This window comes from Herpailurus yagouaroundi, unplaced genomic scaffold (assembly GCF_014898765.1).
Source record: "Herpailurus yagouaroundi ecotype Mexico unplaced genomic scaffold, PumYag 163, whole genome shotgun sequence".
NCBI classification, from domain to species: domain Eukaryota; kingdom Metazoa; phylum Chordata; class Mammalia; order Carnivora; family Felidae; genus Herpailurus; species Herpailurus yagouaroundi.
In genome coordinates, this window is record NW_024412404.1 from 40,030,601 (window position 1) to 40,056,399 (window position 25,799).

The 25,799-nt window shown below is 42.4% G+C and overlaps 1 protein-coding gene across 4 annotated transcripts in view; it reads left to right on the forward strand.

Annotated features, from left to right (window-relative positions):
• The first annotated feature begins 9,587 nt into the window (after window positions 1-9,587).
• SLF2 (SMC5/6 complex localization factor 2) overlaps window positions 9,588-25,799 on the forward strand; it is a 57,589-nt gene continuing 41,377 nt past the window's right edge. The window contains exons 1-4 of one of the 4 annotated variants that reach the window (XM_040486194.1): window positions 9,588-9,717; window positions 22,606-22,649; window positions 23,152-23,885; window positions 25,502-25,559. In XM_040486194.1, the coding sequence (XP_040342128.1) occupies window positions 23,160-23,885; window positions 25,502-25,559 (784 nt within the window). In that variant the 5' untranslated portion in view covers window positions 9,588-9,717; window positions 22,606-22,649; window positions 23,152-23,159. Of the gene's footprint in view, window positions 9,718-19,702; window positions 20,003-20,055; window positions 20,319-22,605; window positions 22,650-23,151; window positions 23,886-25,501; window positions 25,560-25,799 lie in introns of those variants that run through there. The other 3 variants (XM_040486192.1, XM_040486193.1, XM_040486195.1) reach the window with 3 other exon arrangements.

The following is a 25,799-nucleotide window of genomic DNA, read 5'->3' on the forward strand; positions in this document are numbered from 1 at the left end:
GGTAGATATTCAGAACCCACTTGTTTTGTCAGTGCGTGGGCGAGTGGGTGGACGGTTGAGCGGGTCACCAGGAATTTGTGCCTCTTTTTGAGGCAGGGAAGAAGCAGTGGTGGCCTAGCAACAGGGGAATCTGCCTAGCAACAGGGGCGGGAGGCGGGGCCTGCTGGAATCCGGTGGAATTGGCTGACGGAAAGGCAGAGGGAAAGGAGACCTTTCTGGATCTCGTCAAGCTGGGGTTTTCAGGCCAAGAAGAGGAAAGCAGACCCACAGAGATCAGGAGAGAAGCGTGGGAGGCAGGGCAGGAGTAGAGTCAGCGTATTTGGACACGTTGCAGACCCAAACTGGAAAAAGCTTCCTGCCTTTCCCAAAGTGTGCTGAAGCAGAGAGCCCTCCCCGGCCCCACCCCGAGTTGAGCGGATGCCCCGCGGTGGACAGATTTGAAGAGGGTACTACGTTTCCTTCACTCCAGTTTGCAAGGGTGCCACAGGATATACTTGCACACGTACAGTCTGTCAAGTCTGGAATCTGCTCCACTCAGAAAGCTGCAACCCCTCTCCTCTCCCCCCCCAACCCTCCCCCACTCCCAGGGAAAGGATAAAGGCCTATATTCACTTAAAATCAATCCAGAGGCAGATTTAGCAACTTTCCAACCCAGTCTGTCTAGGGCAAGGAACCATTAAGAACTCGGGACTGATCTCGCTTGAATCGCTGCCCTCCTTCCCTCCCTTCTACCCATCACAGGACAAGCGCTTGGACATCCCCTCCTGTGAACTTTCAAGACCCTCCCCTGAAGAGAAGAAAAATTGTCATCAGCCTTTGACCTGATTAATAATTAAAACTGCTGAGTCTGAGCTGCCCCTAACAGCGAGGTGCTCCAAAACCCCAGCAAACTTTAACAAATAACCAGCCCGCTCAGGGGAGAGAGGAAGCTTTTTTCACTAGACAAACTGACAATTAGCCGCTATTCAAATCCCCCTCTAGTCTTAGCATATTGGTTCTCCTTTGAAAGTGGCTCGGCATGGGGTAGAATTTTTGGCCTTGAGTTTAGAACTACTGTGCATAAAATCAAAGCAAGGAAGCCAGCAGTTGAGAGAATAGAGGCTATTTGGGGATTAGTGATTTCGGAGTTAGATTTCTAATAACTTGGTGAGTGGTGGGTTAGGAATGTCCTCCAGGAGCATCAGGCAGTCAACACCGTGGGACATGTCCTCACATTGAACTGGAAAGCAGTGAGTCACTACCCTAGAGGGTAGAAACACAAAATGGCATGAAATAACTGCAACTCAGCAGCACGGCATGGTAATGTGCCTTTTGTAAACCGCTACAGGCTGCAGCCAGGGCTCACAGTCTTGGGGTTACGTGCGACACCCCAAGTTTGGCTCCAAGTTTTCTCCCCAAAGAGCCACAAATACAGGCACCCCCACATTAGGAACCATTTGTGGAGAACAAAGGGAGGAGAGTGGGGGAGATGGGAGAAGGGAGAAGGAGGGGGCAGGCATTCAAACTGCTCATTTTCCCCTAGGAAGCATAAGGGCCCAGCCACTACGGTGGGTGAGCAAAGCAAATTGGTAATGGGTGATCCAGATTGCATCGCAGAGTCTTGCTTGCTTTCCAGGCACTTACTGAACTTTATAACTCTTCTGGGGGTAAGGCAGAAAAACCCAGGATTTCTTATTGACCAGTGGGGGAGAGGGAGTTTGAGCTGGCTCGACCAGCCCTGCTGCTTTTCCACAATACTGTACTGTATTCCAGCAAGAGATTTTTTTAAATATGTTTTTGAAAAAGAGGGGAGGGAGCTGGAAAATTGTGATGTAAACAGCAGCTGCAGGCACTTCAAGATTGCAATAGCCCAGCCTAGAAAGCACTGGCAAGCTCAGTTTTTCAGAGATGTGGAAGGCAGAAGACAGAGGTGGGCAGATGGCTGTTCATCCTGAAGGGGAGGAGGGCCGTCCTGTGAAGACGAATTCTCTTTTATTCTTTTTTGTTTTAATTGAAACGTAACTTACAAGCGGTAAAATGGATGATTCATAAATGTACAGGTTGGTGGATGTATGTACGTATTCATGAAATCACCAGCCAGTTCAAATGGGAGGCATGACCACCACCCTGGGACTTTACCGTGTGTTCCCTCATAGTCAATATGCATCCACCCCCCCAACAGTGGTCAGTGTTCTACCCTATGTCTAGATGAGTGTGGCCAGTTTTTGAACTTCGTATAAATGGGATCACAGAGTATGTACTTTTTTGAATTGGTACCTGTGAGACTCATCTATGATGTTGTGAATATCGATAGTCCCTTCTTTTTCATTGCAGTGTGGTATTTCATTGTATAAATATGCCACAGTCTACTTATCCATTCTACTGTAGGGACATTTGTGTTACTTCCAGTTTTTGCCTATTATGCATGAAGCTGCTACGAGTACTCTTGTATGTGTCTTTTGGTGGATGTGTACTCATTTCTGTTGGGTGTATACACAAGAGTGGAATTGCTGGGCCATTTACTTATTAAAAAGGATAACCTGGGGGTGACTGGCTGGCTCAGTTGGTGGAGCATGTGACTCTTGATCTCGGGGTTGTGAGTTCTAGCCCGACAATGGGTATAGAGAGTACTTAAAAATAAAATCTTCCAAAAAAAAAAAAACACCCAATAACCTGGACTCAAAGAAGACAGAGCTCATGCCTCTCTTCTTCATTGCTGTATCCCCAGAGCTTGTCACAAAGTACATACTCAGTAAATATCTTTGGAAAGAATATTGACAGCAATGTCAATTTTTTCAAAATTAATGTACATATTTGGTGCAATTCCAATTAGATAACAAGAAAGTTTTGATGGGGTGGATTGAGTAAAACAATTTTAAAGTTATATAGAAGAATAAGTGCTTTACAACGGCAAATAAAATGTGAAAAAGAAAAATAAAGGGTGAGACTTGCCTTACCAGATATCAGAATGTACTATAAGACCACTGTAATTAAATCAATTTGGTATTGGCATACGAATAGATAAATGTATCATTGGAATAAAATAGAGAACCCAGAAATAGACCAAGTGTATATATGAAAATTTACTATATGATAGTTGGTATTTCAATTTCGTGAAAAAGAATGGATTATTTAATAAATGGTGCCAAGACAACTTACATCTAGAAGAAAATAAAACTGGACTCCTAGTTTATACCACATACAAATATAAACTCCATGTCGATTAAAGACAAATGTAAAAAATGAGACAATAACAATCTTGAAAATTTAGGAGGCTACATGTCCAATATGGGGCGGGGGGGGGGGCTTTGTAAAACAAGACTGGAGTCTAGAATCTATACATGAAAATGTGGACGTATTTTACCTTGTAACAATAAAAAAAACTTTTGTATAGCAATAGATAAACAAAGTCAATAGGCAAACAATAGATTTGAGGGAAGATATTCATAATGTACGGGACAATTAAAAATACACAAAAAAGGTTTTATAAATAGACAAGAGACAAAAAACAAAAAGATGTGCAAAAGCTATTAGAAGTCACCTCACAAAAGAGCATATTCAAATGGTCAACATGCATAGGAAAAGAAGCTCAAAATTATTAGTATTCAAAGAGATGCAAATTAAAGTACAACGAGATATTGTTTTATACCTTTCAAACTAACAAAAATTAAAATGAGGGTAATTTCCATTGCTAGCAGGGATTCATGGAAAACAGTTTTTACATTGCTGGTAGAATTATACATTTCTACATCCCTTTATAATCTGGCAACATCTTTTGAAATTGAAAATATGTATCCACTTTGACCCATCAATAGTAGGAATGAAAACACCAACACATAAAGAGACAGATATACGTGTGTGTGTGTGTGTGTGTCAGCATTGTTTATTTGTCCTGGCCATTCTCTCTCCACATCCCTCCCCCAGAAAAAAGCTAGACAAAAACTAAAACCCATTAATAAGGCTCAGTGATGGGCTAGTTAAAACTAGGAAAGAGCCCTAGCTTTTGCAGATTCCTAACGTATAACTCTTCCCACCATGTCTAACTTCAAGCTATCAGCCTGGTGTCATTGAATGCCAGGCTGGGAAGAGATGTGAACTGTAGAAAAGCTGGAGGCTGCAGCACAGCCACACCTTGGACTATTATGCAACCATTAAGAAGAATAAATGATCCTCTAGAAGTTTATTTGGTAGATTTCCAAGAGCCATTATTGAGGAAGGAAAGCAAGAGGCAGAAAAGTGTATAAGGTGACATCATTATATTTTTTAAAACATACTTCTACAAAAAAAACTGTGTGTGTGTGTGTGTGTGCATGCGTGCGTGTTTGTGTACATGATTATATAAATATGAGAAGAAGGGGAGGAGAGAGCCAAGGAAAAAGAATAAATGAGAAGGGCGCATCTATACTTTATATGTTTGTGTATAAAAGTAAAATTCTTTTTAATTAAAAAAACATAAAGAGCCTCTGATATATGCCTAGTTCTGCAGCAGGCTCTTGGGAATGGAGGAACATGTGAGACAGGGTTTCATTCTAATATCTAGTTGGAAATATAAAAGCAAATAGTCGCAGGGCAATTTATTAACTCCTATTAGGGGTGAAATAAGGTCACAATAGAGGGATAGGTAAAATGAGAGTAGGGGTGAGAAAATCCCACAGGGGAGGGCTTTTTATTTCTTCTCGTTTTTGTTTTTGTTTTTGTTTTGTTCTGACTAAGCCCTCCAGGCTCTCCTTGGCCCAGATTTGCTGCCAGGTCCAGCCCTCCTTCCCCTTCTCACAGCGGGCCCTGGGACAGCCTGCTTTAGCCTCCTTGGAGGGGGTGCCTTTGCCAGACCCCCACTCTTCCTTCTCTGCTGCCCCCAAAGACAAACACATTTTACTTTAAAGCGTTTGCCGCTTTACTACTGCTGATGACTGCTAATCACCATGGAAACAGACACGGAGAAACACAAACTGGAAAAGCCTCACAACATCAAGAATCACACAGGTGTCAGGAGGTTTGGGTTCCGGGCCTGGCTCTTGACTCCTTTCTAACCAACACGCAGCCACACTCCCCTTTCATTCTCTCACATCGTCTCTCTCAGAACGTCTCTCTCCTGGGGTGGCCAACCATGCATCATGCAAGACCTACTTTGAATTGTGATCAGCTTTACCTTGGGGAAGGGTCCTTCCACCTCAGAGGGTTCTGCCCTCCCAGGCCTCCTTTTCACTGGGTTTGGTCTCTGCATAACATACCAACAAATAGTCCAGACAGGTAATCTGCAAGTCTTACAGCCAAGGATTAACTAAAGCCCAGTAAATCCCAGTTGGTCCCCATAGTCTTTGTCTTCAGGAAGCTCCAGACTCTGATGAATTCTCCACCCAGCCAGCCAAAGGCCCCATCACCACTCCATAACCCCACCTCCCCAAACACCGTAATTGCCCCACTGCCAGCCGGCCACCTTTTGTCCTGCTCCTCTGTTCCAGTGGGTTAGCCTTCATCTCCAGACTGTCAGGAAGCTGGTGAGGACCTCCCACCTGGGAGAGGCTGGCTTTTGCTCCTGTCCTGCCCTTCTCTCATTCCGACACAGCTTCACGAACTTACTGTGTTCAGAATCTTTCATTGATTGCGCCCACATTTTACATCGATCCAGCTTGCCAGAGCATTTACATGACATTCCGAATCACGCACGAAAATGGCCACAAGGCCTGCTTATACAGGAAAAAGAGGTAGGGTTTTATTAGAAGGTCCGAGGTGATCTCCAAGGGGTCAATCCAAGCTGGGAAAGAGAAAAACAGTTAGGAATCTTACTAGTCAGATGCATGTCCACCGAGGCCAGCTGGACAAGGGGACAGGTAGAGAATGGCCAGAGGTTAGAGATGGCGGCAGCAGGACACAAAGAAATCCTAGCAAATTGTAGTGAATCAAGGGTGAGCCTTCAGGCTGGACTTATGGGAAAGATTTTGTCTCCGAGTTTGGCAGTGGTATCTCCGTAGCTGGTAAAGTCACATCAACACACAATCAACAAGTTCTATTTCCAGGCAAGGCCCAACTGCACACTGCCTAAAACAAATTTGTTTTATTTTGTTTTCAGTCGTGTTTTCCTGATTACAAGAGTAACTCATGCTCATTGCAAAAACGTCAAAAGTTACAGGAATATGTAAGGTAGAAATCAAAACTCTGTCCTTCAGAGATAAACACCTTTAAGTTGAGATGTAGTCATCCAGGTTGCTTTCTTTGCATATATGAACATTTCATATATATGCACATATACGTAAAGTTTTACAAAATTACTATCATAAAATGACGGCTCACACTTAGAACTTTAGCAATCCTAAGCTTGGAAATGGTTACGGTGTCCCTACCCCACTTGTGTTTCACTCAGAAAGAAAAATACTAAACAGCAAAACAAGCACATGGAAAGTCAAAGTTTTGGCTTTTCCTTTCATTATTATTTCAGTACTTTAAAAGCTACATGTGTTCTTACAAACATTTATTCATTTATTTATTTATTTATTTGTTTATTTATTTATTTATTTGCCTTCTTGACACCCCAAGTAGAGCCTGGTTTGCAATTAGGTCATGTAACACTATGCACAATACACGTTGTCTTACAACTCGTTTTTTGTTTTGTTTTTTTTTCATGTAAGCTACATCTTGGGCATCTGTCCATGTCAGTATCTAAGCATCATTGTGACTGGCAGGTGTGGGCTCCTTTACAAAGAAAAACAGGATCCTTCAAATGCAGGTACCTGTGGCCGAGGGTTAGGATTTTAGAAGAATTACATGGCTTTTTTTTTTTAATATTTTTATTTATTTTTGAGACAGAGAGAACAGAGCATGAGCAGGGGAGGGGCAGAGAGAGAGGGAGACACAGAATCCGAAGCAGGCTCCAGGCTCTGAGCTGTCAGCACAGAGTCCAACGTGGGGCTCAAACTCACGGACTGTGAGATCATGGCCTGAGCTGAAGTCAGACGCTTAACCGACTGAGCCACCCAGGCGGCCCTAGAAGAATTACATGGCTTTAATACGTTAGTGTGACAACAACTGACCAGGAAGCTTCCTCCATATTTAGCTTGAGTTTACAAGCAACTGGACTACCTTCAAACCTTAACGGAAAGAGGTAAGATACAAATAAATTAATTAACTCATTCACTTATTCACAGCTAGTTCAACTTTGGAGCAGCAAATATCTTCATCATAATTAAGGGGAAAAGTAAAAATCAGAAAATTCACTCATAAAGATTTCCTTTATGTTATCACCATTAGAGAATTTAGAATTAGACTATGTCTTCAGTTGGTTATTTATTACTTAAATCTGGTACTTCTGTTACTGATTTCCGATTTTATAACATTGTGGACAGAGAATGTTTTTCATATGCTATCAGTTCTTTGGCATCTTCTAGAATCCTGCTGTGACTTTAGAACATGGTCATTGTAAATATTTGGCATGGCATGAAATACTGCAATTTTGTCCGCCATCCTAGGTGAATGAAGAAATCAGAAAACTAAAGTCCATATTCTTATTTGAAATGAGCATTTACGGACAGGCTCCCAAATACTGTAAATCCTGAAACTTTCCCAGGTGAAACCCTCAAAACTTTACAAGTAAATAAATTTTAAAAATTATAAATGGCCTCTAAATTTTTCAAACAGAATAAAGATTATAAAGTTGAAAATAATAATTCCCTGATACCTCCTCTAAGTTGAATCCCAGAGCACAGACATGGGGCACTTTGAACAGTTTCATGAACTTCCTGTAGACATTATCTATGTACATACAAGAATGTGGGGGCGCCTGGGTGACCCGGTCAGTTAAGCATCTGACTCCAGCTCAGGTCATGATCTGCTCTGTGAGTTCCAGCCCTACGTCGGGGTCTGTGCTGACAGCTCAGAGCCTGGAACCTGCTTTGGATTCTGAGTCTCCCTCTCTCTCTACTCCTCCCCTGCTCATGTTCGGTCTCTCTCTCTGTCTCTCTCTCTCTCTCTCTCTCTCTCTCTCAAAAATAAATAAAACTTAAAAAAATTTTTAAACAGAATGTGTAAATGAATCTTATATGCCTAACCTTAAAGGAAAACACCACACAGATATAGGATTTTACTATCCGCATACTATTGTATACTCTGCTTTTTTCGCTTAGCATATCTCAAATATCTTCCATATCAACACGCCTATATCCTCTCCATTCTTTTTTTTTTTTAATGTTTATTTACTTATCTTTGAGAGAGAGAGCACGAGCAAGGAAGGGGCAGAGAGAGAGAGGGAGACAGAGAACCCGAAGCAGGCTCAACGCACAAACTGCGTAGTCATGACCTGAGCCGAAGTCGGAAGCTTAACCAACTGAAGCTTCCAGGTGCCACTCCTCTCCGTTCTTTTTACTGGCTGTATGGTATCCCATATTAAAGCTGGGCCATAGTTTATTCAGCAAATCCCTATTGACGGACACATGCATTGTTACCAATGTCCCATTACAGGCTGGGCTTTTGTGAGCAACCTCATTCACACGCGACATCACTGCCGCTCGGTTCAGTCCTCTCTCAGGACAACTGCCCCCTCTCACCATGTACCTCACCAAAGCGCTCCCGTCCATCTCTGCTGCAAACGCAGGTATTCAATCTGTTTCCTTCTCCTTTGGAGGCTGCCACGGCATCACCCGTGCTGGCCAAAGCGCGGCATGTAGTTCCTTAAGCTCTCTGTTTGGCTAGAACTCCTGATGACCAGCACCCAGGTCTTTTCGGTTTTGTTTTCTTCCACCACTCCAAGAGGCAAACAGAGGATAGCAATAAGAACAGATGTGGGGTTCTTATTCTGTGGAATGCCAAATTTCCAAAATTCCCCCATCCCATTTCTGATCCCCGAGTTAGGGAAAGTCATATCGATTCTTTTTTCCATAGCATTCCTTCTTCCCCCGCAAAAGTGTCTTCTTATTTCAAGAGAGCACTTTGTGGCTCTGAGGACCCTACACGGGGTTCCCAATTCAACAGGTCTCTGTTCTGTCCGCTGTGGTCCCCCTCCCCCCAGTGATTTGCTTCAACCATAATTTTTTAGTATTAGGCAACATCTCTAGGTAGGCTACAACATTCTATGACTAATAAGCAGCCTGAAAATGTCAGAACTTTCAGTCCTAAAGCCAACTAATTCTGAGTGAGTCACACATAACCTCCTAGTACCTGTAACATAAGGCCGGCAGAATGTATTATTTCCCAGGGCTTGCAGAGATTGGGTAAAGGGGCCCCACACAAAGCGGGAGTGGATTTCATGGGAGAATTCAATCCCTAAGCGAGCTTCGGGTATGAGGGCCTCATGGGTCGGTACATCTGTGGACACCTGTTGTTTTGCCATTTGTTCTGCTGAGTTGTAGACACCCAGAATTCCCCAGGCTGATCCCTTGACTTTCACACCTGTCCACATCTGAATTTTTCATTTGTGATCTAAGCCAGCAGCACTCTAAAGGCCTCTAGAAAATCAGGCATGGCATTTCTAGGCTATGCTCTACAAAACAAAAACAAAGCATATTTTCCTGCTCCCAACTACCCAGGAAAGATTTGTTTCTGCTCTCGTCATAAGAACACAAAGTGAGAATTTTGTGCTTGAAAGAGTTCAGAAGGAGCGCGTTATGGTAAAGACCATCTGAGTCCCTAACATGGGAAACCACGGATTCTGGGGGAATCTTGGAACGGATGGTTTGGGTTTACAATACATGGGGACCTCAGACTGAAGTCTGCTTCAAGGGTGAAGAGAAGAGGAAGAAGGTGGATTTGGTGAGTGGTTTGGAAAGGACTGGGGTGGAAGTGTGGTACTGGGGCTAGCTAAGGTTTTTAAAATGCAAAGAATGTTCTCAGATTCGTTTAATGTAATGCATTTTTCTAATGCCTACAGCTATTTCTGGCATGGGAGCTAAGCGTCTGGGATGGAGAAGCTGGGGAAAGAATGGAGGAAGAATGGGTACCATTGACCAAGACTCACTGAGCGAGCCAGGACTAAGTGAACAGTGGGGTTACTCCTGAAATTTTAGTTAGGGATGTCCATGGGTCACCCAGGCTAGCACTCACTGCTCCAACACTAAGTGCCTCCTCTTGCCCTAGGAATCTCTTTTTGAGGAATGGGCCTGTGTCTGGAAATCAGAGGAAGCCACAACTGGGCAGGTGATAGACTGGGGGAACTGACCCAACTGTAGCAGACTGGGGGAACTGACCCACTGTGGAGGTTGTAATACCCCAAAGACCATGGACACATGTTTCAACATTCTCAGCACTAATTCTGAAAAGAGCATTAAGACATACAGTGTGGATAGACAAGGTATTTGTGCAAATATACCAAGGGCCTACCATGAATAAATAAGGGTTATTAATAAAGCTAAACAAACAGATTATCTGAATTACCCTTTACTGAGCATCGATTATATGCTGTATACTGTTACAAGCACTTTATATGTATTAACTGATTTAATACAAGCCAATGAGATAGGTACTATTATTATCCCTGCTTTGCAAATGAGGAATCTGAGTCATGGAGAAGCTAAGTAAATTCCAAAGAATAACAGAGCTGAGACTCAAACTCAGGCCATCTGGCTTCAGAGCCCATACTCCTAACCACTCTACTATTCTGCCTCTTGAGACAAACAGACAGAGCCAGGGCCAAGTGAAGCTTTCAATCCCTAGAGCAGACATATATACAATAAATCATTTCTATGCAAGGTCGTGACTTTTATGGTGGGGTCATAGTGTACATTTGGGTTGAGGAAGGAGCAACTGGGTGTCTTAAGGGATGTCAGGTAAAATTTTAGTAGGAGGACAAGACAGCAGTACAAATGAGGTATGTGAAAGCCCAGAAGCACGAGTGAGGCTGATGTGTTCAAAGAATGGCCAATACCATTGTTCTGAACAAATGACTGGATGTAAGATGCACAGGGAGGAAAAATGTGATGGCCTCGCACGGGTGGAAAGGGACCTAATCGTGGAGTACCTGGTATGGCCTGCCAAAGGATTTAATTGTACATTTAAGGCTTTAAAATTTGTCCACTGGCGGGGGGGGGGGGCGGCGCGGGGGGATGGCCTGGGTGGCTCAGTCCGTTAAGCGTCTGACTTCGGCTCAGGTCATGATCTCGAGGCTCGTGAGTTCCCGCCCTGCACTGGGCTCTGTGCTGGAACCTGGAGCCTGAATTCAGATTCTGTGTCTCCCTCTCCCTCTGCCAACCCCCACTCGCGCTCTGTCTCTCCCTCTCTCTCAAAAAACTCAACATTAGAAAACATTTTTTTAGATGTTTATTTTTTTGAGAGAGAGGGAGAGACAGAGCGTGAGCAGGGGAGGGGCAGAGAGAGAGGGAGACACAGCATCCGAAGTGGGCTCCAGGCTCTGAGCTGTCAGCACAGAGTCTGATGCGGGGTTCGAAATCACAAACTGTGAGATCATGACCTGAGCCAAGGTTGGATGCTTAACCGACTGAGCCACCCAGGCACCCCTAAAAAAATTTTTTTTAATTGTCTGCTTGGGATTTGGCCGTTGTTGATGATGATGTTTTTGTTTTGTTCCCCTGTCAGTAATGAATTTGGAAGTGGCAATACCCAGATTTGCTTATTAGAAAATTGGCCCAGGCTGCAGTGGGAAGATGAATTGAAGAAGGACAAACTGAAGGCATAGAGACCAGTTTGGAAGCTGTTGCAAGAGACTTTGCAGGGGATAATTAGGATATGTATTGGGGTACAGCAAGAGAGATGGAAAGGATTTTTGTGTACACATGATATGTAGTTTCAAGTTCTAGAAACCAATAGGAAAAATACAAATAGCTTAGAAATGAATGAAATATAGAAATAGGCAATTAACAACAACAAAAAACAATCCAAATAGCCCCCCCACCCCCGCCAAATGTATGAAGAGGTAGTCAACATAATAATTAAGGGAATGCAAAATAAAACAACGAGAAACCATTTTCACCCTTCGGATTAGCAAAAATAAAAAAGGATGATGATATCAAATATTAGAGCAGACATAAGGAAAACAGAATTCTCATACATTGCTAGCGGGACCATAAATTAATTCAGCCATTTATGGAAAGCAATTTAGCAGCATACAATAAACTTGATAATGCAAATACCCTATGACCCAGCAATTTCCCTTCTGATTACATAACCCACAGAAATTCTTGCACATGGGCACAATAAGCATGTACAGAAATGTTCACGACAGTATCGCTTGTAATGGATAAAATGTGGCATACAAACTGCCTATAGAAATTAGATGTACAAGCACGCAAATCTTTTAAAAAACATATACAAAATAATCCTATATATTCTTTATGACAAAATATAGGTGTATATAAAAAAAAAAAAAAAAAAAAAAACAAGGAACCAGAGGCACAGAGACCTTGTGGACTTGAAACCCACAACAGTGTGGGGGGGGGGGGAGGATTAAAATGGGGTGTTTGTTAATAAGGACTCAGCTACCTCTGTGATTTTTTTTTTTTATTTTTAAATGTTTCTTTATTTTGGGAGAGAAAAAGTGAGAGTGTGAGTGAGGGAAGGGCAGACAGAGAGGGGGACAAAAGATCCAAAGCAGTCTCCACGCTGACAGCAGAGAGCCTGATGCGGGGCTTGAACTCACCAACCCAGAGAGTCCAATGTAGGGCTCCAACTCACAAATGGGGAGATCATGACCTGAGCCCAAGTCGGATGCTTAGCTGACTAAGCCACCCAGATGTCCCCGTGATATTTTATTATAAAAACAAAAAGACCACAAAAGAGGACAAGTAACTAGGCAAAATGTTAACAGTTTGTGAGTCTGGTGGTGAATATGTGTTTATGATATTTTTCTTTGTATTTGTCTCTATGTTCTACATTTCTAAAAGGAACCAAATATATGTTTCTGTGTGTGTACGCGCATGTATTTTTTTTGTATGTGCATGTATTATTAAGAGAAAAGAAAGGATACAAGTGATAGGGTACAAAATCACTAAGACTTGGTGACTGATGACAGGTCAGGGCTAAGGATGAGAGAGACGAAGGGTTAGTAGGATTGCCAGGCTTCTGGCTTGGGTGACAGGGGAAGGGAGCTGATGACACCATTCACTAAGATAAGAAATACAGGGGGAGAGAGCATTAAATTTGGAGGTTGGGGAGGGGAGAAAAGGAGTTGTGTTTAAGACGCACAGAGTTGGAGAACCCAGCATCAAATGTTTGTACTACTGAGTCAGACAGAGCAGCAGGACCTAAAGCACATGCCTTTGTTAGGGTCCGTGGTGGAATCCTTTGGGGTTCCCAGGCTACGGCCAGATTGGTCAATCCAAATTCAAAAGAGATGGGTTTTGGTAAGGTTCACGAGGGTCTTATTAAAGAGGCACACAAGGGGAAGGCCCTGGAAGGCAGGGGACACTGTTGATCACAGGGACTGTTGGGGAGTCATATAAGGAACTTACATTCACTTGTTACTTTGCAGGCTATTCTCCAGGCATGTGCGTGGGAGGGTAAATGTCAGCTCAAGGCCCCTGCAGGCTTCTTGGCCTACAAAATGGATGCCGAGCTGGCAATATTACAAAGTTTAGCTGAACTCTTGACGCTCATCAACCATATAAACTGGTATGGAATAGTCTCTAAGATATATTAAGTGAAAAAATTAAGTTGCAAAACGGTGCATACTACTGTGTATACATAGACTATGTTATTGCTTATATAAACAAAAGGGGTTATTTGCATGTATACACCAATACTCTTGGAAGGATGCTGTGCTTTCCAAGTGACTTTCTACCTGCGGCACAGCATTCTACTGTATGGATGTGCCATAATTTGTTTTGTCCCCGAATCTGGGCTGGTTAGTTCCCTTTCAGCCTTACACTACTGATAATGCTACAACAAATAACTTTATAGATCCATCTTTGTGAATGCAGAAGTATATTTCTAAAGAGACGTTAGAAGGGGAATTGCTGAATCAAAGAACATGTGCATTTTGTATTTTTGATAGTTACAGGCCATTGGTTCGTTTGTTATTTTTTATTTTTTAAGATTTTATTTTTAAGTAATCTCTACACTCAACACAGGGCTTGAACTCACAGCCCTAAGATCAAGAGCCACATTCTTTACCAACTGAACCAGCCAGGTGCACCGGCCACTGCTTCTTTTAAATGCCCATAAGTATTAGGGGCACCTGGGTGACTCAGTCGGTTAAGCGTCCAACTTCGGCTCAGGTCATGATCTCACAGTTTGTGAGTTCAAGCCCCAAGTCAGGCTCTATGCTGACAGCTCAGAGCCTGGAGGCTGCTTCAGATTCTGTATCTCCTCTCTCTGCCCCTCCCCCACTTGTGCTCTGTCTGTCTCTCTCTCTCTCTCAAAAAAAAAAAAAATAAATAAATGTAAAAAAAATTTTTTTAAAGGTGTGCCTGGGCGGCTCAGTGGGTTGAGTGTCCTGTCCCACTTCGGCTCAGGTTATGATCTCACAGTTCGTGAGTTCGAGCCCCGCATGGAGCTCTGTGCTGACAGCTCAGAGCCCAGAGCCTGCTTCGCATTCTGTGTGTGTGTGTGTGTGTGTGTGTGTGTGTGTGTGTTTCTGCTCCTTCCCTGCTCACATGCTGTGTCTCTCTCAAAAATACATACATACATACATACATACCCATAGGTATTGATCATAGGTAAAATGTGGCACTTTTTTTATTAAAAAATTTTTTAATGTTTATTTATTTTTGAAAGAGAGTCAGAACACGAGCAGAGGAGGGGCAGAGAGGGAAACACAGAATCCGGAGCAGCTCCAGGTTCTGAGCTGTCAGCACAGAGCCCGACACAGGGCTCCAACTCACGGGCCATGAGATCATGACCTGAGCCAAAGTCAGATGCTTAACAGACTGAGCCACCCAGGCACCACTGTGTGGCAATTTCTTTAAGTAAGAACCCCTGATTGAGAATCCTGCTAACTTCCTGTAACACCTCTCTGAGCACCAAAAGCTCTATTTTCTCCTCTCTTGGTTCCGGGAGACATTTGCTTTAAGAGAGCATTATCTCATAGGACTACAGAAACAAATATTAGGTTATATATTAAGACACCTACGGCAGCTCAAAGAGGAGGTTGCAGGCTTTTATTGTGGTCCTGTATCGTGTCTTACTTACCTCACCATTGCCTGGTGCTTCTCTCTTTGATGCTGAGAGAAGAGGAAGAAACGCTAACACCCAATGGGAGGTTGCCTCTGTCGTCATATTGTCCTAAGAAGTATTTTCTGATCCCAGTTCTCTACAAAAGTCAGGAGAATGGACCTGATTCATATATGCATTTACCTCGCCCCTGTAGGCATAAGTGTGAGACCCCTCTTTGTACCTGTTGAAGCCAGAAATCTGGAATTTTGTGTGAAATCTCTTGATTTTTAAATGCTGTCCTACATCTTTAACAAACTCTTTGGGAGCTAAGGGAAGCATATCTTCAGGAAGCCTGGCACAGAAGATTCAGTATTTTGGTGTTGTGGAAGCTTACAGCTTCAGGATAGTGTTGGTGGGGAATGACTGAAGGGAAAGTCAGAGACCGATAGAAGAAAGACCTGATGGGTCATGGTGTTTGGAATTCCAGGAAGAGCACTACAAAGGTGTGAGATCACATGTATTCTCCCTACCAGACCCTCTCCAGTTCCGGGTGGTGGCGTTTTATGTGAGGGGCAGGTTGCACAGGGGATCTTTCCACCTTGTTCGCAACATTCTTCCTTCTCCCATTTCTCATCCACGGTCCCTAGATTACTGAGCATAAGGTAGGACCTGAGAGGGCCACCTCAATCACTCCTTCCCATCTTGAATCGATTACAGCCCAGGAAGGGTAAAGGCAAGCTCCTTTGGAGAGACAGTCCGCCTCCCTCTACAAGGCTCCCCACTCCTGGAGGGAATGGCCTTGAAAGGATATAAGGAGAGCCTGAGTTATGTCTCCCTACCCTCCCCAACCACAGGAGTGACCAAAGGAAGCCCATCTTTTCTCTTCCAAGCAGCCTCTGCTGTTCAATGCCACCAATACACAGAAGTGGGAAATATGAACACTGATAACAGCAAGGACTTTCAAACATTTCCACCACTGACCATAGGAGGGGCCACAGAAATACCTTTTATATCACTACCATACAAAAAAGTTTTACAAAATAACACATAACCATAAACTACGTGCAGTTCACGGGTATCCTCTATTCCATTCTCCTACCTTTTTTTCAGTATGGTCTGTGACCCATTGTATCAATTTCAAAACCCTCTAACGGGTTGCTAACCAAGTCTGAAAAACACCTGGTTACAGCCCAGAGTCCCTAAAACTAGTATTTCCCAAAGAGTCTCTTGTATCTCACGTGTCTGAATAATATCTATGCCTACCACCACTAGTAAACAAGGTGACCTGAGGAGAAACATGGAGACATATTTGTTTCTACTTATTATTTATTAGTTTTTACAGTTTGCTTCCATTTGGAAAGTTATCACTTCCCAAGTGATACCGATTTTTAACTTACGAAATGATTTTAAGTTTTCTTCCGAAGTAAATGTGTTTAAGAGTGATTTAAGTGAAAATGTTAAGTAAATATTAGTATAGACATATTCAGGCATGTCAAAAATCACAACTATGTTACTTGCGTTCTAAAGTGTAGGTAATATTACCTTGCAACATTCCAAGATGAAATAACAAGAAACGTACTTCCCCTAACAGCAGATCTGCTTTTGCAGAGTGTTACTCACTATTCCCAGGACATTTAGATTACATGACAGTACGTTATATTACTTTTGGCATTTCCCTAGCGGCCCCTTAAAACCAGGCCGGTGCTTTTTCCAAACACTTGGGCAGTTTTGAGTTCGGCATCCATTTGCAGAGTGAACTGTGTGGATCTTGAGAAGCTGGAGCTCGATTTTCCTTCTTCAGATCATCACGTGCTCTTTCTTTCTCTGTCAGGTGTTCAAGTTAATTATTTCCTGTTTTTCTGGGTCTGCTCCTTATCCCCCTTCCCAGGTCCCTCTACCCTCCCCACCATACATCCAGTCTTGGCCAAACGGCAGGCAGCTCTGCCCCAGAGCCATCTTTGTCTCTCTGCCTGTCCTAGAGAACCCTCCGACAAGAAAGAGCCTTGGAGTTTACCAGAGGGTAATAATCTCAGAGCAAAAGTATGTCCTTACCGTAGAACGAGAAGTTACTTTTCCTTTAGTTGTCTTCTTTTTAGTAACATTCTTGGTCACTTACTGACCTTCTGTTCTTTGAGTCCCTGCCTGCCAAGGCACCGTGTGAGTCAATCTGCCCACGCTGTTGTCTCTTTTGTGACTGCTTAGAATCTCTGGCATCGGCTTTGTTATCACTCCGCTCAGGATTCCCACGTAGGGCCTGATGCTCCCAGCAAACTTGATCTGTTGTTCATGTAACACTGTTTCTCCTGCTGCCCCATCCGTTCCCATCAAGGCCAGAGTCTGTGCTCCTCATAATGGTCTGTAACAGTTCAGGACGCCAGGCTGAGCTGAGCTGCACCCCACAGAAGCTTCGGGCATAGTAGCCACTCCATTCCTGCGGTCTTTACTTCCTCGTGCCCGTCCTCATTCCCAGAAATCTTCTGTCTAGCCTTTTATGGCTGTCTGGACTTAATTTCTCCAAATTCTTTAGACAATCCTGGATGAAGTTTTATCTGAGGTCTCGAATTCAGTCTTGTCTAGTTTATTCATCATTCTCTCCCTAGCCCCATCCCAGTTCTACTCTCCTCTTGTGTCCTCACATGCAAACACCTGAGGTCTTTAACATCTTTCACCTAGTATACAGCTGCTGAATATCTATTTCTGGCCCACTACAAATTAAAAAGCCCTACATGAACCATGTGTGTGTGTGCACGTGTGTGTGTGTGTGTGCACGTGTGTGCACGCACATACGTGCATGTGGCATATGTATATGTATACGTATACGTATAGACATTCAATGTGGGAGAAGGGGTATAAACACAAAATAGACTGCCCAACACTGTTTGGGGGGTGGAAAGTGCCCGAGAGGCTCCCAACAGTTCTAGTTAGTATGTTAAGCATATTTCACTCTGTGACCAAATCTGTATCATTTTCAAACGCAGCTTCAAGAAAGAAGAGCCTTGATGCTTATTGAGGATTTAGATCACTACTTCCCTGTTAAGAAGAGATTTTTTATATTGTGTTTTCATTATGACTCCATCTCCATTTATTGATCAAGGGATTTCTTGCCTCACTTAACTCCATAATCTGTTGCTCAGATTAAGAAAATGTGAAAACTATTGTTTGGTAGCACGACTACAGACTTTAAAGTGATACCTCGGAGGCTAGATGATTCAAATACTATAATCCAAGAAAAGCAACTGATTGATCATGTAGAATGTTGTTTTTTATGCATCGCTCTTTTTAATGGACCGAGCATGCAGTGAAACGAATCGGATTAAGTGTTTTGTAGATGGGCCGTTACAGAAGCAAGAATTTACCAGTGTAGAAACGTCCAACGTCCATTAGTGTAGAAAGCACTAATACAAGAGATAGGAAATAATACATGTAAAAAGCCCTAAACAAAACATATAAATCATTATTCATTCAACACATTTCAAGCATCTAGTACATTATTATATAAAGACCTGTCTAAATTCTTGAACAGACCTGCCAATTAAAGCTTGGGCATCCTGGAGATTGATATTTTGGTTAAGACTTATTGCATATAACTATGTTTTATAACTATTAATATATTAAATATAACAGTATCTGACCTGTCCCTGGAAAACTTTATAGTCAAGTGTAAGAGTATGTCTGAAGAGCAAAGGAAAGGGAACCCTAATTTGCTTAGTACCTATTACCTGAGAGATTCTGAACTGTGACGTTCACACTGCTTATCTCTTTTATAGTTTACAATTTCCCAGAAAATTGTAGAATTTTCATCTTATAGATGAGTAGAATACTCCTTTTACAGATGTGCAAACTGAGGCTCAGAAATACTCTGACCAGTCTGTTTGTAAGGAAAACCCTGCCTAACAGCCTCCAAAGCACAAGCCCCTGACGGAGGACGACCGGAGACTGCTGGCAGGTTTCACTAATCTACGCTGTCCACACTTAACACGGGTAATTGAAAGCTGACCCTATGTACCTTTCAAAAAATCTCCAAGGAATCTGGCTGTAGAGACCTCATGGATAACTCGTTTCAACAGCTGAGAAACAAAATGCTTCTGTGGAATAAACACGGCCTTTATTTCGCTGGGGTTGTTTTTCTTTCTTTCTGAAAAAAAGGAGAAAAAGCATCCACCACAGCCCTTAACAAGAACTCTCAGAGTGGACAAGTCTTCAAATTGGGCTGTGCAGATTAACCAAGGAAATGGTGACAGCACTTGGGCACTCTGACCTAACATGTGAAAGAGACGATGTAACGAACAGCTGGGGATTTCTGCGGCACAACTGAAAGACACAGGAAGGCCAACTGTTGACCATCCTCACTGAGGGCAGCTGCCGGTCTCAGGTTTGCTTCTGCAAACCTCGTCCCTCGCCCTCGCCCAGCTGCCTGCCGCAGCTCCTGCAGCGGCCCGCGCCAACCCGCCCCCGCGTGCCTGCCAAGGCCGACGCGGCCCGGATGCGACGGTGCCCTCCCCACCAACCGCGCACGTGACGGGGGGGGGGGGCAGTTTTCTTACCCCTCCCCCTCCTCGAAACCCCGCCTTCTCCTGAGAGGCTGCGGCTTTCCATTGCGCCACTACCGGAGTGACCGCCGTGCCAGCCAGTCAGAACGCGACCCTTCCAGTAAGACCCGCCCCCTGTCGGTCCTGAGGTTCCTTCCCGCTCACACAGGAGTCACTTCCGAAGAGAGAGAACCGCCATGAAGAGAGAAGGGGGTGCCGCCCAACTCTGCTCCGACAGCCTCCCCGAGTCCCAGCAGCAAGACGGCAACCACGCACCCAACTTCTCCAGCCACAGCTCATGCCGCCGTCGCCAGCGGCGCCGACATGACAAGGCGCTGCATGCCCGCTAGGCCAGGTTTCCCCTCATCCCCAGCCCCGGGGTCGTCGCCCCCGCGCTGCCATCTGAGACCCGGTAGTACCGCCCCTGCTGCAGCGGGAAAGAGAACAAAGAGTCCTGGGGACAGGTACCGTGCAGAGGGCTGGAGAAGGGGCCGGGTCGCGGGGGCAAGGGTATGAGGGAGGACTGCGGACGCCCGCTCTTTCAGTTCCCGCCATCCTCCGCGAGCTTCGGGCCTCGGCGTTTTGCGGCCTGGCAAACCCCTGCCCCGCCTCCGCGCGGGGCCTTCTGGGACTTCGAGTTTCCTTTTCTGTAGTTGGGATGCAGGTCTCCGTTCAGTGACCGTAGCCAGGATGGCTACGGAGAGCCCGCCTTAGGTAGAACGTGATTTTTGTCCTTTACGATGGTGGACCCGGGGCCCTAACTGCTTAGTGCATATTTAGGTGGGTTATTCTGTACGTTGTCAGTTCTGATGGTAGTAGCTTAACAGTATAAATCTTTTCTAAATCGTGGGTGAGAGATTATGTACGATGGACGAGGGAAACCCTTCCACGAATTACTTTATAGCCCAGTATACACGATCATTCATACTTAAAAGGAACGTGCCGATCGGGAATGTGATGTTTTTTCCTTCAGTAACTACGCTTCTCCAAGAGGCGAGGTACCTTGTGAAGATTTTGTGGGAGCTATGTAATGAGATGGGGAATTTTATCAAATGACATCCTCTGACAATAAAATATGTTTAAATTCTCTACGCACTTGGTACTGTCTTTTTTATTTTAAGTTTTAAAAAGCTTGTAACTTAAATTTAACAGTAATTTTATCTTCTAATATTGTGCTACAGGTCTACAATCCCTTATCTCAATTATGAAAGCCGGAGTGCTATGAAAATCAAAAGTTGTCAGTAAGTTTGGCACCACATCTTACTTGGCAGCCAAACCTGACTAGAACTAATGGAAAGCTGTATATGGTCATTATCTCATTAAGTGTATTTATATGCCGGAGAAATATTGATGCGTTCGCTTTGGGGGTGCAGTGTCACACCCGGTGGGGACTTTACATAATGCATCTAAGTTACCCCCTTTCTAAAATCCAGTAAATTAAAAATTCGAAAATACATTTGACCCCAAAAGTTTCAGATAAGGGCTTGTGAGCTGTTACAATTTTTTAAAGCTAGTTATAAATAACTAATGGGTATTTCTGTGCATATGAAATTAGGCAACTGTTCCTACTTGAAAGTTACATTCATGATTATTTTACAGATTTCTTGTACGTTTTACCCAAAACCATTTTTCTCTCTGGTGTATTAATCAAAAAGGAGCCTGGGATCTCATATTTTGGGAAGAGATAGAACGTTATTTAGTAATTAATGTAAAGGCGTATTTAGTATAGTCTTGAATTAGCTGCCGCTTAATCCTTTCCTGTCTCTTTCCTCCCCCAGTAACTGAGAACATCATCTCCTTTCCTCCTTTGCAGAACCTCTAGCATTTCTAACTGTATTCTCCATTGGAGTCAATTTGGCTGGTATAATTTATTATATGCAAACAAATGCATAAATTCTTCCTTAGTCTGTCACTCCTAGTCATTTCATAACCAGTTAGCCTTTCTACCAACATCTATCTCACAAACATGTGGACTCTCAGTAAACCATTATAGATGGATGTGGCTCCTTTAATGTGACCTGTAAAGTGTCCAAGGGACTTGGATTGTTCAAGTTTTCTCTGAGTATTCCCACCTCATAGTGGATAAATGTTTAGGGAAACTGGTCATATACTGCTTCTCTTTCAGTAAAATGAATACATTTTAGCAGGATTTTGGCAGGAAGTTAACTTTTTGCTCTACGTATGACGTTCCTTTTTGTGCCGCTGACAAATAACTCTAGAAATATAAATCGGAGTACAAATTCCGGTAATGTGATTCACTTTGTTTTACTGTAAAGTGCAGAAATCCTTAAAACAATTCAGTTTTTGTAATTGTTAACTTTCTTCCTTTTCTCTGTTTCGTGTTTTCTCCAGGCAGTGTGTTATTTTTGTAAATACCTTAAGAATTCCTAGATAAAAAATAAGATTTGAAACACTGTTTAGTCCTGAAGACTCCTTCTAATTTTTGCTGTTACTTAGATTAACATCTTACTGTAGTACATAAAGAGGATAGTATAAGCTTGGTACTTAATCCTTTTTGCCTTTTGGCCAGCATGCCCTTCAACTCAGCTGCCTCCCCAGATGGGCCAAATCACCAATATTGCCATTCTACCATTTACTCTGGTTTTGAGTCTGTTTAGGTTTTAGTCTGTTTTTATAATCTCCATTATTCGTTTGGAAAACATCTATTGAGCATTATTTTGTACCAGACACCGGAGATACCAAGCAATAGGATCAGATCCCCTCAAAATCATTTATTCTACCATGTAGCAGTAAGCTTGTCAGTCCCAGGAAGGACACTACCAATTCCATACTGGATCCATACTCCAATCTTATTTTGGTACTATAGATTATATAAACCTCAGTTGTGCTTTCATAAATTTACTCCTACAGGAAATGCAAATTATATTTTCAGTTTATTATAATCAGCTTAGCAGAGCATTCCTGCCATTGTCAGAACTTGATTAAACCAGGTAGTGAAATCAAATCTATATCCTGTAAACCAACTAGTATTCTCCCCTTAATCTGAATTATTGAGGTTTTAATATTTACTTATGTGATACCATATTAGTTATGCTTTTATTTTCAGGAAGCAGTCAATTATAGATTTCTTCAAACCAGCTTCAAAACAAGGTATGTATACTATTAATGCATTTTTTGCAGGATCTTTTGAGGAGGGAGATAGATTCAATTTTTAAATTTCTCTAAAAGCTCTTATTTGATTAAACCTAATGTTAAAATTGAAAATATAAAGATGCAGTGTTTTTTACAAAGATAAACCAGTTCTAAGCATCATGAAGAAACTTTTTGCTGTTATGCTTACATTTAAAATATTCCAGTCAATAATATTCATAATGCATACTATTTTGATCCTCTAATAACATTTTATAAACGGAGCCATAGTGAGCTTACAAGATGTAGCAAAAGGGAGCTTTATGAAAGTGAGGTTATTAAATAATAAGCCATGTCTTAATCCCCACCCCCCCCCATAAAATGTGTATCATCATCTAAATATTGACTTGAAAGTTTTTGTTATAGTTTAGTATTTTAAATATTAACTTAAATAAATATACAAAATGTAATAGATTGTGTTACTTTTAATAACATGCAATTTGTGTTTTAATTGGCCATTTAGACAGACATATGTTGGATTCTCCACAAAAATCAGACATCAAATATGGAGGAAGTGGATTCTCCATCACTGGGACAGAACAGTTTGAAAGGAAACTATCCTCACCAAAAAAATCCAAACCCAAAAGGATGCCATCAGAAAAGAGCACTATTTTAGAGGCTTTCATGAAAGGTGTTAAAGAGCACCATAAAGATCGTGGTATACATGAGTCACGTCGACCTTGTGTGTCAATAGCCACCAAATATCCAAAGGCAGTTACAAAAGTCTATGTTCCTCCATATTGCTTGTCAAAGGAGATGAAGACACTGAAGAAAAAACATCGATCTCCAGAGAGAAGGAAGTCACTGTTCATTCATGAAAATAGCAGGGAGAAGAATGATAGAGATCGAGACAAGACCAGTGCAGATTCCAAAAAGCAGGCCACAGTGACAGAAGCTGACATCTTCAAGAACAGCTCTAGAAGTCTTAGCAGCAGGAGCAGCCTATCCAGGCACCACCCAGGAGAAAGTCCTTTGGGGGCTAAGTTCCAGTTGTCATTAGCTTCTTACTGCAGAGAAAGAGAACTAAAGAAGTTGAGGAGGGAGCAAATGGAGCAGAGAATCAACTCAGAAAATTCCTTCTCAAAAGCAAGCAATCTTTCCTTAAAATCCTCTAGTATAGAAAGAAAATGTAAACCAAGGCAGGAACAAAGTAAACAGAATGATGTCACACCTGGAAAGAGTAATCTTTCAAACCTGGTATGTGTAGTAATTACTGAATTAGCTTGGTTGCTGCTTTATTATATTTAGAACACTAAATCTAAAAGCATTTCATATATTTAATATTTTTTAACATTACATTGGTAGCTTTTGTTCAGGAAATACTGATACACGGCTTGTTTAAAAGCTAATTACATTAGGTTTCCTCCCAACTGTCCGTAGGACTCAGTAAAGCGGTATTTCTTGCCTTTAATTTTTTCAGACTGGGAACAAAAAATCTTTCTTTTTTTTTTTTTTTTAACGTTTATTTATTTTTGAGACAGAGAGAGACAGAGCATGAATGGGGGAGGGTCAGAGAGAGGGAGACACAGAATCTGAAACAGGCTCCAGGCTCTGAGCTGTCAGCACAGAGCCCGACGCGGGGCTCGAACTCACAGAGTGTGAGATCGTGACCTGAGCCGAAGTCGGCCGCTTAACCAACTGAGCCACCCAGGCGCCCCAAAAAATCTTTCTTAATCAAGGAAGTAAGCATTCTTTTTTTAGGCAAGTATAGTCATTTTTAAGTGAGGCTGTGCTGAAAGGAAATATTTGAGGAATAGAAAATCTAAAATAGTAGGAAATGGTTTAGAACAGAGGTTCTCAAAATGTGGTCCGCAGACTAATATCAGCATCACCTGGGAATTTAGAAATGCAAATTCTCAGGCTTAACCCTAGACTCAACCAGAAATTGGAGCTAAGAGTCCAGCAATCTACAGTTACCAAGCCTTCTGGGTGCTTCTGATGTACTTTAAAGTTTTGAGAATCACTGATTTAGATTATATAGAAGTCCTAAGGAATATAGATTTCTTAGAAGTCCTAAGTTGTCTTAGACAACTTAGATGATAACGCTTAGAAAGCTATCCAGATATATCTTAACTTCATCGTATTCCCTTGAAAATAGACCAACTTTAGATTAGCATAAAAGGTGACCCTCTCCCTTAGAAAGATAAATACCTCTGTTTCATAGAGCCTGCCTATGTACAGATGGAATAAAGGAAGATCAGATACCAAGAAAAGGCAGTGTTGGTAAGATGCTATGAGATTTTAAAACCAGATAGACCAAAAGTAAACCAAACTATGACACTTTAAGAGTGAATGGAGATTGTTGCCTTATATATTGCTTGAAAATGTATTTGTAAACTCCAGGGTTTGTTTGCAAGGAGTTTGGGGTCTTTACCAGGGAGATTTGCTAACAATCAGTGGAGGTTTGTAACATTTGCTCCATCCTGAGATTTCAGTGTTTGGTGGTGCATCAGCACTTGAAGTATTGAAGAGTAAGTTGTATCTGTTTAATTGGCAAATATTAGGCTTACTGTTTATCAGAATAATGGTATAGTGCTCTAATATTAATCTTGAATTAATATAAATCCCTAAATTTGTATTTTGAAAACTGGCTTTATTTTTTATGGCATTTTTACCTTTTTATGATATAAAGGCCTTTCGTTTTTGTAAAACTTTAAGAGTTTAAAATATTTTACTATAAAAGTTTGAGTTTACCTCCAAATGAAGTGCTTGCTTTATTTGGTCTAGAAATCTGTGTTTAGATGTTAGGAAGAAAAGTTCATATTCTTTACTGGCCCCAGTTCCTAATTAATTTTTTCTCATTTTGCTAAAAGGAAAATGGACATTTCTCAAGGAAAAGAGCCTCTTCTGATTCATGGGAACCTGCTTCAGGTAGAATCAAAATTAATTTATTAATTTTTTTTTTTCAACGTTTATTTATTTTTGGGACAGAGAGAGACAGAGCATGAACGGGGGAGGGGCAGAGAGAGAGGGAGACACAGAATCGGAAACAGGCTCCAGGCTCTGAGCCATCAGCCCAGAGCCCGACGCGGGGCTCGAACTCACGGACCGTGAGATCGTGACCTGGTTGAAGTCGGACGCTTAACCGACTGCGCCTGGGTGGCGCAGTCG